The 12508-nt window shown below is 36.1% G+C and overlaps 1 protein-coding gene across 3 annotated transcripts; it reads right to left on the bottom strand.

Annotated features, from left to right (window-relative positions):
• Nucleotides 1–966: 966 nt before the first annotated feature.
• LOC106667110 (inhibitor of Bruton tyrosine kinase) lies at nt 967–10676 on the bottom strand. 3 transcript variants are annotated; one of them, XM_014394816.2, is made up of 19 exons: nt 10424–10676; nt 6513–6695; nt 6226–6447; nt 5946–6146; nt 5643–5885; nt 5455–5585; nt 5001–5141; nt 4661–4934; nt 4484–4606; nt 4240–4418; nt 4083–4178; nt 3834–4026; nt 2501–2625; nt 2243–2434; nt 2034–2182; nt 1616–1859; nt 1377–1547; nt 1213–1318; nt 967–1157 (listed from the first exon to the last, which is right to left on the bottom strand). In XM_014394816.2, the coding sequence occupies exons 1-19, from the start codon at nt 10565–10567 to the stop codon at nt 1029–1031; spliced, it is 3246 nt and encodes a 1081-aa protein (XP_014250302.1). In that variant the 5' UTR covers nt 10568–10676; the 3' UTR covers nt 967–1028. The 3 variants fall into 3 exon arrangements, with proteins under 3 accessions (XP_014250302.1, XP_014250305.1, XP_014250304.1); XM_014394819.2 differs by lacking the exon at nt 10424–10676 and having other exon boundaries at nt 6226–6442; nt 6513–6601; XM_014394818.2 differs by lacking the exon at nt 10424–10676 and having other exon boundaries at nt 6226–6460; nt 6513–6600.
• Between the last annotated feature and the right edge of the window lie 1832 nt (nt 10677–12508).

Genomic DNA, 12508 nt, shown 5'->3' with positions numbered 1-12508 from the left:
TTAGAAAAACATTTTCTTATCGTGGCAATGTTTCGATTTTTATTGAGATCATCTTCAGGGCCTGGGATTTACAAACATTGTTTACATTTAACAAATACATATAGGATGTGACTTTCTTTTCCACATCCTACATGTATTCGTTAAATTTAAACAATGTTTATAAATCCCAGGCCCTGAAGATGATCTCAATAAAGATCGAAACGTTGCCACGATAAAGAAAATGTTTTTCTAAAACCTACATCACACCAGACTGCATCTCACGATCTCAGAATAATTGTGTTTACATTAGTTTTTTATTTGTTTTGAATAAATTATACAATTTTATGAGAGAGGATTATAATTCTGTTGGGGAGTGAACTACATGGCCCTGTGAAGACTTGCTAATTTTTTTATGTGATGCGGTCCAAGTAATATAAAAACTATCAATTGCAGTCATATTCCTACGGAATGGTCCCTGAAATAGTTTAATATTTTACTTATGTCTGTTAATTAAGTAAAACTATAACAGATGTTTTTCTCTTTGTCTATTCCACTCATAGGATAAATTATTTCATTTCTTTCAAAAGAGGTGGAATTGTTTTAATAACAGGTCGCACTACCATCATGGGTTCTTTCAAGACCTAGAGAATTTTTTTCTGCTTGTTTTCTATTTTCTTTTTAAATCTATCCTCCAATGTATTTCTCTATTTGGTCTTTCCTGAACGTAAAGTATGTAAAATGTAATTGTGATTGCTCATTTTGTATTAAAAAAAAGACGCTTAAATCTATTTAGACCTGCTGATTGCAGTAGTTGTTCCACTATAAATTTTTGTCATGCGAGTAATAAATATGACCAATAAAATCTATCAGGTACAGAATATATTACATTTTAAAAGGGTTCATGACGGTAGATGCAACAGCAGGTTCTGGTGTTTTTGCAAAAAAGTTTCATCTTATTATATAAAAATAATTTTTATTATGATACAGTTATATATATAAAAATATTAACATTTTGTAACTCATTTATCGAATAAATAAATATAATTTTTCTAATGAATCCAGATTGGCCGAGGAATGTCTTTTTCTTCTGACAGTACTCGGCTGACGGAGATTCTCTCATCAAAAACCTGATCAGCATTGTAAAAGTTTAATAGATCATCAATTGCTGAATCTTCCATCTGCAATGAGATTATTTATAAGAAAAAATCAAATGAAAAAAATAATAATAATGACCTGTGTGAATTGAAAAGGCTTGGCTTTCATCTGAAGCCATTTAGTACGCTTCTGCTGTTCAATTGCAATGACCTCTGACAAGCTGGGTCCATCCTCTTTTGACATCCTGGAATGTTTTTATTATTAGCTGCCTTTTTAACAATTCTGATATCAAGAAAACGCACCTGGGTGTATCGAAGAGTTTATTACTGAGTTCCTTATTTACTTCAGGTGGCGGTATGACGGCCCATCCTTTGAAAGGAGTGATTAAAGGTGGAGATTTCTTCTCCTCTAATTCGTGTAAATCCTTTTTCTTGGCTTTGGTCATCTTTGGAAACAATCTTTTTGGCAGATGTCTAAATTAACGCTGTATTAAACTCATGACAATATTTCAGACGCGTGTTCAGATTTTTATTTTATTTACTTGCGCTTTGGCGGTGAAGAGTCAATGCTTAAAAAATTGAGGTTAAAATAATCATCGCCAAAGAGTTCTGGGCTTTCAGGCGTCACCTGACATCTCATGTTTTGTTCTAGTGTATCGTTTGTATTTGGAGAAGTACTGGAGGTACTTTTTCTGTGCGTTCTTTTCTTTTGTATATTTACTCCTTTGATGTTCTTTCCCTCCAGGCCTGTGGTGTTGTCCAATTTCGGCAATTCCAAACATTCCTCTAATAAACAAACAGTGGAATTTAGACAAAATTGATTAAAACCCTATCTGCTGAAAATACAATTTTGTAATTGACTCGTTATTAATTGAAGTAGTAATGAAAATCTCAATATTACAAATATATGAAAATGTCGAATAGATTACTTAGATAAGATTTTACTAAATCTTTCTTTACCTGGGAAATTATTTACAAAGGAGAGGAATGCTTCCGAGTGAGCACATAAGCAAGGTACAATACGTCTTTTCTGAAAATCAACTATAATTCGACCATTATAATGATCGCTTAGTTCTTTCAACAGCTCAGGCTCTAACAATTCAAGCTGTCTGAAAATGACAAAATAGCGAATAAACAAAACATAAAAAAGAATGGTTAATCCCCATTACCTCGATTCAATCATTGCATTCAGGTTAAGAGCGATAAAGTCGAAAGCTGATTTTTTCAACTGAAAAGCATTGTATTTATAAGCGACCTGCAAGATGTAAGTGCAGTTACGCAGAGACAACAAGGTACAAAGTACAAATTCGCATTCCTCCTTTAATTGGCTGGCAAGGTATTGATCAGAGATCTGGAGAAGCCTATGGATTGTATAAAGCAGCTTTTTAAAATTGTCAAGCCTGAAAAAAATATTTTCAAAAACTTGCCTTATTAAACCTTCAATATCAATTGAATTTACAACATCTGAGAAGTCCTTGGTGTAGATATAGTGGAGAAATTGATTTACAACCAACGCTGAACAATCCAAATGAATCAAAGGTACATTTTTAGACTGAAATTTGGAACTTTTATAATAAACGCTTGTTGTCTTGTGTTAATGTTGTCTGGAAAATAATGCAGGTTTATGGTCATAAATAAAAACAATTGAATAAATGATTTTAAACATTTTTTGTTAATTAAAATAACCTCCATCACTTTCAATACCCTTCTCCCAACGTGTTTGTAACATTTCTATATCCTTAGAATAAAATTTAAGTCTTCCTTATTAACGCATTTTCTTATGACATTTGATCAATTAATTTTTTATGCTGCAAAACATTTCTCAGGTGTCTGAAAAAATAGTTAACAGTAGACGAGAGGTCTGGATAATTGTGACTAAGATCCAACCATTTTCTGTTGTCACATGTGAGAAATGGGGCCGAGCATTGTCATGTAACAGAATCGGTCTTTACTGATTGACCAATGAATGGTGCATTGCTTCAATTTGAGAGAAACACATTTCAGCATCGATTGTTTCGCCATGATTCAAGAAGCTGCAGTAAATCACTTTTTTTTATGAGTCGGAGGCTTTGAAAAATGTGGTGTTGCTTCTCCTTTATCAAACCATTGTCCAGAAAATCCACATTTCATCACAAGTAACAATTCTATCCAGAAAAGGTTCGTTTCTGTTTCGGCAAAGAAGTGTTGTGCAAAATTCAGAATTTTTTCTTTTTTTTTTTGGCGCTTTTTATTGCAGCAGATACACAACGTTCGAATTTTTTCACCTTTCCAATTGCCTTATGTCAGCAACGGTCGATTTGCTAACTGAAAGACTCTCTGCAAATTCTCGAGCAGTTGTTCTACAATTTTCTTCAACCAAAGCTCGCAGAACATTATCATCTAGGGAAGAAAACCTCCTGCGACCTTCATTGCCTTTAAGGCCGTCTCCTTCTCAAAAATATTTAAACCATCTGTGCTCTCACTCACACTGCCATCGCCCCAGACTTCATTAATATTTTTGACCAAGTTTAAAATCGTGAAGTGATATTACACGAAAATCAAGCATTGCATTTTAGTAAATTTTCCCCCAGTAACAAAATGCTACTGAGGTAAACACCCATTTTGTTTGGAAGAGGATTAAAAAGTGTTGCCATTCGTACAAAAGAATAATCCACCAAACATAAGCAGTTGATTATACAAAGTAGTAATTCAAAGAAAATATGAAAACCTGCATTTTTTCCGGACAGCCCAATATTATGAATGCCATGTTGGCTTTTTTACCTCAGACCATCCTGCTAGAAACATCCTCTGGAAATATTCCAAGGACGCTGACAAAATGCATTTGTGTGCTGGAAAAACTTGTTCGTCTTCCGAGATAAATTTAATGTCGCAGAACTCTTGGAAAAGACTCCTGTCAAAAAATATATCTTCGCACCTGGGATGATCACTTGCACTTATTTTTCCATCCACGTACCTAAAGTTAAATAATTTATTCGTTTTATTTGCGATTGAAATGATTTTATTTTTTACTTTATGTTTTCAAGCTGTTTGCTTAGTGTGTCTAAACCAAGATTTAAAGCAACCTCCCTAAGCAGAGTAATTGGATTCTCCTTTAATCCCAAAAAACTGAAATCAACGAATATTATTAACTATTTATCAAAATGTCTAGAGAAATTGTAATTTTTACCTTTTACTACATTCATCAATATTTGTCAATTTGCATTCACCAGTGTAAATGTACTGCAATAATTCATTGAATATCATTGGCTCTATGTCAAGTTTCAAGACCTTTTCATTGTGGAACGCTAAAGAACAACCCCTTGAGGCAAGAATGTACCTATGCACAGGAAACACCTCTCTTTTGACCTATAGTGAAAAGAAAAAATATTGAAAACCTTTCTTTAAAATGAAAGCTGAAATTTTTATTTTACATTTATCAGCAGGTCGTGTAAATTATCTTGCTCTGATGTCTCATCAAGTAAAATTTTCAGCTCACTGGCAAACCCTTTCTTTCTTACTTTAGGCACATCGATTAAAGCATTTGACGGGTGTGTCTATGAAAACCGCAATTTTTACATCATTTTATTTTTCATGATTGAAATATTTACCTGTATCACGGAAAAATTATTTCCTTTAGGATCACTTGAAATAGCGACAGCTCGATGAATATTTGGGATCCTTACGACAGACATCAGAAGTGGCTTGAAATTTTCGTACAATTTTGCGTCTTTAAACGACGGCCGTGAAATATGAGGACCTCTCTTGTTAGCATCTCTGTTGCTAGCGATGTACGCTTCACCTCTCTTGCTTACGAGCAGCAAACCGTTGTTGTTCAGGTGAATGTCCTTGATCAAAAGGCTCCTACCAATACCAAACTCGCACCTTTGATTTGAACACGAAGATGTTATACATACAAAATAAGGATTATAGACTCAACAAGCAACTAACTTCAGCAAATTTGTATCTTTCTGCCAAACGAAAACAGAACCTTTAGAATTAAGAAATGCAATCTTTAACTGTTCACCACTGTCCTGGATAAAATCACTGTGTAATTGGCCTCCAATACAAGATAACTTAATTATATTTTGCCTGTAAATCAAAACAAATTTGATCATTTAATTAAAACAGATCGCACACATTCAAATAGAAAACAGTACATAAACAATCAAGCTAGAATGAATGAAAAAAAGTATTTTCAAGACCGTTACTTGTAAGTACGATAAGTACTTGTAGTCAGTTAAGAAGGCAAGGAAGAAAAAAAAGTGACTTTGAATCAATCAAACTTACATTTCTACAAATTAATTCCTAAAAGTTTTATTTTTAAGTGATATAACTTTGTTTTTAAAGATAAGCTTTGTAGAATGGAAGAGAACTTTTTTTTTAAACTTGTCCTTGTACTAACTTTGAGACTATCCTTTTGAACTGAAATTGGTGAATAACAAAAATGTCGCCAGAGTTCAAAGCGTATGTAATTGCTCCATTACTTGTTGCCACGTGAGTTATAGAAACATTATTTTTTAACTGAATCGAGAGCTGAAACATAAAAATTTACTTTGTACCTTTTGAAATATACAAACACGAGAGACATACTTGAGAAGGAATAGTGATGAAATCGTCATTGTCAATTTTAGCACCAAGTTGTCCCGCATTTAAGCCACATACAAGAATACCACAGCTGTTGTAAAAGATACTGTGGTATTTTCCAGCACCGATACCTGTGACTATGCCTATTGACTTACCATTTCTTAGGTTAATGTATTTAAGCGTGTTGCTCGATTCTACGTATGGGGTCAACCCGAGTTGGTGGTATTGGTTTGACCCACTTGAAAGTACCTAAAAATACTGCCCTTAACATTTTTCTCTTAGTGGTTTCACAATGTTCCAAACGCTTACAGATCCATTGGAGAGGAGGATGAGAGTATGGTCTACAGCGATAGCAGCTTGCTCGCACTGCTCACCCTTTGTCAACATCTCAGTTGGGATCACTAATGACTGCTCCTTGCCAACACCGAGTCTGCCTCTCTTCCCATGACCACAAACCCAAGCCGAGTGGAATGTAGTGGTGAAAACTGAATGAAACTCATCCATGCATACCTACAATAAAATTAATCAAAAATCTTGGCCTTTTACTTTAGTACAGTGAAACACCTTTTTCAAGGTAGATTTGTAATACCTGTTTAATTGAAGTAAAATTTCGTTTGAAAAATTCATGGCATTCTGGTATTTTTTTATGATCGTCTGTTCCTGTTCCGAGCGTGTAGTTCAAGTTTGTACCCCAAACGTACACCTGACAGGGCATGATAGGGATAAGCGAGATGTTGCGCACTACATCCATGCTCAGCATGTCGAGAGGCGTGAGGCCTTCATTGTTCATTATGTCAAGGTCGGCTCTATACTGAAAAAACAAACTATCGTTGAAATAGTTGAGAGAGCGATAAATATACGAGAGAATTTTCTCACTTTCAACAGTCTGACAGCAGTGTCAATATGGCCATGGTATATACTGCGATGCAAAGGTGTGCAGCCTGACTCAGAGTCCTTGCAGTTAGGATCGGCCCCGGCGGTTATCAACCACTCACATAGTTCTGTCATCCCACATGATGCGGCCATGTGTAATGTATTCTTTCCACATGAATCATTCACCTTTAATAAAAACAATTTAAAGATGTTTAATTGATACAGATTTTAAACCCAAACACAAAGAGCCTATTAATTTACAATTTCAATTAATTATTCTTTTTATGTAAGGTCTTGGTTGAGTTAGTGTCATGAGCAGGATTCAACATTTGAAAAATGGCAAAAAAAAGGGAAAATTCAAAAGGTTGTAGGTTGAAATGGGGAGTTGGTGTCCGAGAGGATCGAAGTCACTGTAGCTCAAGTGGTAGGGCAGTGGCATATGAGCCGAAGGGGGTTCAAATCCCGCTCGTTTTTTTTTCTTTTTTTTACATGAAAAAATTGTACAGCCATGTTACAAGGAATATATACAATTTAAACAGTTCATATTATATTTTCACAGACACATCATTTAAAACTTTTACTATCCAGTTATATACACTGGGATTCTTGAATAGAGCTCTACTTTCCGTAGTTGGGTGTTCTACTCTTTCATTCTCCAGATCCTGGTAGAATTTATTTCTGGCTGACGAATGTTGGCTGCATTGAAACATTATGTGCGTTAGGTCCTCCTTTACTCCGCATGTGTCACAATTTGGGTGTTGTTTTATGCCAATCTTGTGAAGATATCTTAACCTATATATGGTGGTTATGTCTTTTTTTGCCATGTCTAGGAGTTTGTTAAACCACGGTATTGTTTTCACAAGTGGAAATAATGGTTTATAAGCCATTCCCTTATCCGAGGCAGAGTATTCAGTTTGCCATTCTATATGAATTCTTGTTTCCAATATTTGAAAAAGTTCTTGTATAAGGAATCCTTATGATTTGAGGGAAGAGTAACTATGTAGCATTTTTTGCAAGTTTGTCGGCTTTTTTGTTTCCATAGATGCCAGTATGTCCTTTAATCCACACGAAAGAGACTTTTTTTAAAAAGTGGAAAAGTTGTTGACAGTCTTTTTTATGTCAGCTACAATATAATTCTTAATGTTAGTAAATGTGTTTTGCAAGCACTGGATTGCTGAGGCTGTCTGTGCAAATTATAATGTTCTTCGTTGAAGGAAGGTTGAGTGTAAAGAAAGTTAACGCTGCCTTAATTGATAATAATTCCGCCGAATAAATTGCTATCTCTGCAGAACCAAAATTTTTATTATTTGCTGATGATCTGAAAATCTATTCCATAATCACTTCTCCTTCCGATTGCTTACAATTACAAAATTNATTTGTATTTTTACATATATCATTTATATTTTTTGTTATTGTAAAATGTCTTTTTTTATAGTGGATTTCGATCCATACATAAATAAATAGAACCAGGAGCATCCAACCTTACCAGACATGAGGGATCCATCGGTGTAAACAGTTAAGTGGTCCTTAGGGAAAAGTTCCTGAAGATCAGCAAGCACTTGTTGATTGACCTCTATGGGATTTTGTCTGGAGTAGTCTTTTAGTACATAGCAAGCAATAAAGGGGGTTTCTAATTATTTTTAGCTCTGTAGAGAAAATTGGAAGGGTATCTCTTTGTTCGATTTTTTCTTGATATTTTGCCAGAGAGGTAAAACTCGTGGTAATCGGTGGAGGTTTTTTCTTTTGCCATCCTGCTCGTTACACTAACTTTTTCATCTCAACCAAGACCTTGCATAAAAAGAATAATTGAAAGAAGTAATTTGGTCAATATTTAAGGGGCTAAAACCACCTGAGCTATCTTGCCTTGATTCCTTGCCTAGCTTTAACCAACAAATTTTATTATAACTCAACTATAGTTGATATAAAACCTCCATCAGGAATAAAACTGAAATGGAGAGACAGAAACAAACTGTGGAAAAACTATCCATCACTCATGGCTCCAAGAGATGACATGAACAGGAGGTATGAATTTAACCAAAAATTCCGATTACATCTGGGCACCAAAAAGGAATGGGAAAGAAAGGGAAATAACTCTCTCAAAAATGGCACCTTCCTTTTGTACACAGATGGATCTAGAACGCAGGAAGGTACGGGGGCAGGAGTGTTTGGACCCGGAACCAAATACTCAGAACCCCTGGGAAAGCACACCAGTATCTTCCAAGATGAGATTCATGCAATTGAAAGATGTATCCAATTCAACCTAAATAAAGGATACAAAAACAAGAATATAGCTATCATGTCAGATAGCCAAGCAGCCATCAAAGCACTAAGCTCAAATACCATTAGTTCAAGGATGGTGCTGAACTGCAAAACCAAATTAAATACATTAGGCTCGCAGAATAAAGTCAGCCTCTGCTGGGTCCCAGGACACATGGGAGTAGAAGGTAATGAGGAAGCGGACACCCTGGCAAGAAAAGGGGCTGCCACACCGCTAATAGGACCTGAACCCTTCTGTGGAATAGGAACACACACTATCAACGAATACCTCAGACAGAAGGATAAAAAGAGAATGAGCGAACTTTGGAACTCACTTATTGGACACAGACAATCCAAGAATTTTCTAACCAACTTTGGCAAGAAAGAAATCACAGAATGTGTCAAAGGAAGCAGGAACAGACTGCGAATCCTAACAGGATTCCTGACAGGACACTGTAGATTAAATGGACATCTAAAGAAAATTGGAATAATCCAAGATGGCACATGTAGATTCTGCAAAGAAGCAGAAGAGACACCAACACACTTACTAACAAACTGCGGAGCTACACTAGCCCGCAGGAGGAAGTGTTTTGGGATGTACAATGTGACCATAGAAGAACTACAACCACTGAAACCGGGCCTATTAATCAAGTTTCTTGATGAAATAGGACTCACCGATGTGCTTTAGGCAGAGCACGGGGGATACAATAGCTCTTAAAGGGTGCAGTATACCATACCCTGAAATATTATATCTATCTATAGTTGATATAAAAGGCAAATGAATGGAGCAAGATAAATCAGATCATGAATAAGACTTAATTTTTGGATTACATTTTTACTGAGGTTATTTTATTTGGAACATCATACATCGGTTTCATCTGTGTTAAATTTTCGGGTATAGATTGGAGGCTCAACGGGTTTGAAACTATTCATCCGGACACCTGGACTGATTATCGACGAGGTCTGTCATATTATTGGCTAATCAACGTCTCTATCATTCATCAATCTAACAGATGCTCACAAATGTGGCCTCACCAGAATGTGCCTCATTGAGTGGTTCGTCACAGCTTGCACACATTGGTGGAGAGCACTGTGTCATTAGATACCTGTAAGACGTGTGTGTCATATTCTGAGTCTGGTCAGGACCACTTCCTCACACTGGTTTTCTCTCACGGATGAGCTCTATGTTTGGACCTTGTGTTTTGTACCTCTTAGTTTGTTGTTGTTGGTGTTTTCCTATTGTTTTACCTTAACCATTCCTAAACAACCTGTCAGTTTATAAAGAATGTCTTGACTTTCAAATGGCTATTTGTATTTTGATTTTTTTTTTCTTATAGAAATGTGTAGAAAAGTGGATTTCCTAGCGCTTACTACAACTTCGATCTTGCAGATTTTCTCTATTTAGAACATTTGCCCATTTTTCCAATACCATCTATGCCTTTAACCAGGCAAGTTAGGACGTGGTTATTTTTGGCTTTGGAACTTTTGGACACAGTCTTGTAGTTTTCTTCAACACAGTAAACCCAAGATCAGATACTTAATCAATTGTATTGTTCTACACATTAAAGCTGTATCAAGCTAGGTCATACATTGAGAAAAAAAACTAGTGAATTAGCACATTATAAAAAAAAATATAAATGATTAAAATGTCGACATACTCTGGGGAAGTTCTTGCAGGTCCTGTAGAGGAAGGAGGCGATCTGGCTGTCAGCGAGAGAACGTTCTGCAGCAACGGCGACTGCAGTAGTCAGGAGGTCACCGTGTGCCTCTGCTGCACACGACTTCTCGCAGTCCCACATCATCCAACCGTGAAAAACGGATAGAGTATAAACAAACTTATTAAAAATACTCTGTCCAAAACACCAAACTGTTGAAGGACGACCGCCAGGGACCAGTGACTACTACTGTCAAATACAACCTCAATACTATCGACGTATGCCTCGATACTATCCGGCGCCGGAATTCAAATGTGATAAGCTATCCGTCGGCCATTGTGTACGTCTCTCCACCTGGCAGTTATTGAAAAGTCTGTAACATTTGTCCAGGGCCTAGCCACGGGTATCTGATAACTGGGTATGGACTGTGGGGTGGATTGAGATTCTTTGATGCAGTGGCAAGGGGTGGTTGGGGGCACACACACCTCTCTTGGAGCCTCTTGTCACTCCCACATCTGGATGGGTGTGGACGTTGGCCGTGGCATGCACACTCCTCAAATGATCTGTGCAATAACAAGTAAATATAAATATGACAAATTTTAGTGTAAAGGGTGCCCAGGGGTCGACTGGGCTTATCTGATCCCATGGTTGCTCAACCACCCTGTAGTAAAATTTGGTTATTTATGAGTATTGAGGTAGAATATAACCCATTGAGGTTGATTGCTTGTAAACAGTAACTGTCACAATGACCTTATTTCACTCCTAGAACCACAGTGTTTTGCACTTGCATCAGAAAAGGAACAAACGTTTTATTAGGTGAGAAATGCTAGGTTAAGGTATTCACCCCAACCGATTTAAGTTGGGCTGAGCAATGACAAAATTAAAAGTCATAACAAATCAAGAGGATCTGAATGGGCAACCAGACTTTAATAGGGAAGGCTTAATAGCCCAGTAGCATCCGTCATATACATAGATGGGTCAAAATTAATCCTCGCAGAGGAGCAACCGCTTGTTGATAAAAACTATCAGATCAAGATAAAATTAAACCCCACAACAACAATTTTTTCAGTAGAAGCCATAGCCATAAGAAAACATTTAAATCAGTGGCCAAAATGTAAAAAATTCAATCAATCTTTGCAGATAGCCTAAGTGTGTTGTTAGCCTTGAAAATTATTAGCGAATATCAAAATCCAACAATCTTGGCAATCAAGAAATTGGTATTTGATCTGGCTCTCAGATATAGGAATGTCTATTCCGTGTGGGTAAAAAGACATAGCAATAATCCTTACAATAACAAAGATCTACTTGCAAAAGAAATTTCAACATCTGTAATGGAAATCTCAAGCATGGATATTAACGCTCATACCAGAAAAGTGATTTGGATAAAGTGGCAAAGAGAATACGAGTCGAAATACCTCAAGGGACTTTACTACGCCAAACTTACAAACCAAACCCTTGTTCAGCAAAGTAAACAGACCCAGGAGATTTTTCACCATATTATGTCAATTATGCTTTACTCACAACAGGTTGCTATATCACCTGCATAAGGTAAGAATAATAGACAATACAATATGTCAATGTGAAATGTTTTCATTGGCTGATGCTAATCACACCATCCTAGAATTCCCAACAGTTCAGTAGGAAGAAACAATCTCTTCAAAAAATTAATAGAAAAGAACTACCCATTACCAACATCGGATAGTCTAATATTGATCCACACAGAGAACATAGATATTATCGACTCGGTTTACAAAATAGTGCTTGATAAAGGCCTAAAGCAGTGCTTCCCAAACTGTGGTCTATGGCGAATTTTGAGAAAAAGAAATAATTACAATAATAAATGGAGAATGAATTAACAAAATTAACAAACTAATAACAATGAGTACTGAAAATGGAATTTTGGAATGGAAAATTTTATTTTGCAGCAACAGTTGTGTTCTCCAAAGACATGCTTTAGTTATGAAACAAATGCCAGCCTCTTTTAAGAAAGTTTTGGATGAGTCTGTTCAAATTATTAATTATATCAAGTTGCGGCCATTGAAGTCAAGACATTTCACAATACTATGTGTTGATATGGGAGGCCTTCAT

Source organism: Cimex lectularius, unplaced genomic scaffold (assembly GCF_000648675.2).
Source record: "Cimex lectularius strain Harlan isolate CLEC.00 unplaced genomic scaffold, Clec_2.1 scaffold97, whole genome shotgun sequence".
Taxonomy (NCBI): Eukaryota; Metazoa; Arthropoda; class Insecta; order Hemiptera; family Cimicidae; genus Cimex; species Cimex lectularius.
Note: the sequence above shows the minus strand (reverse complement) of the source record. Positions and strands in the feature narration are given on the sequence as shown.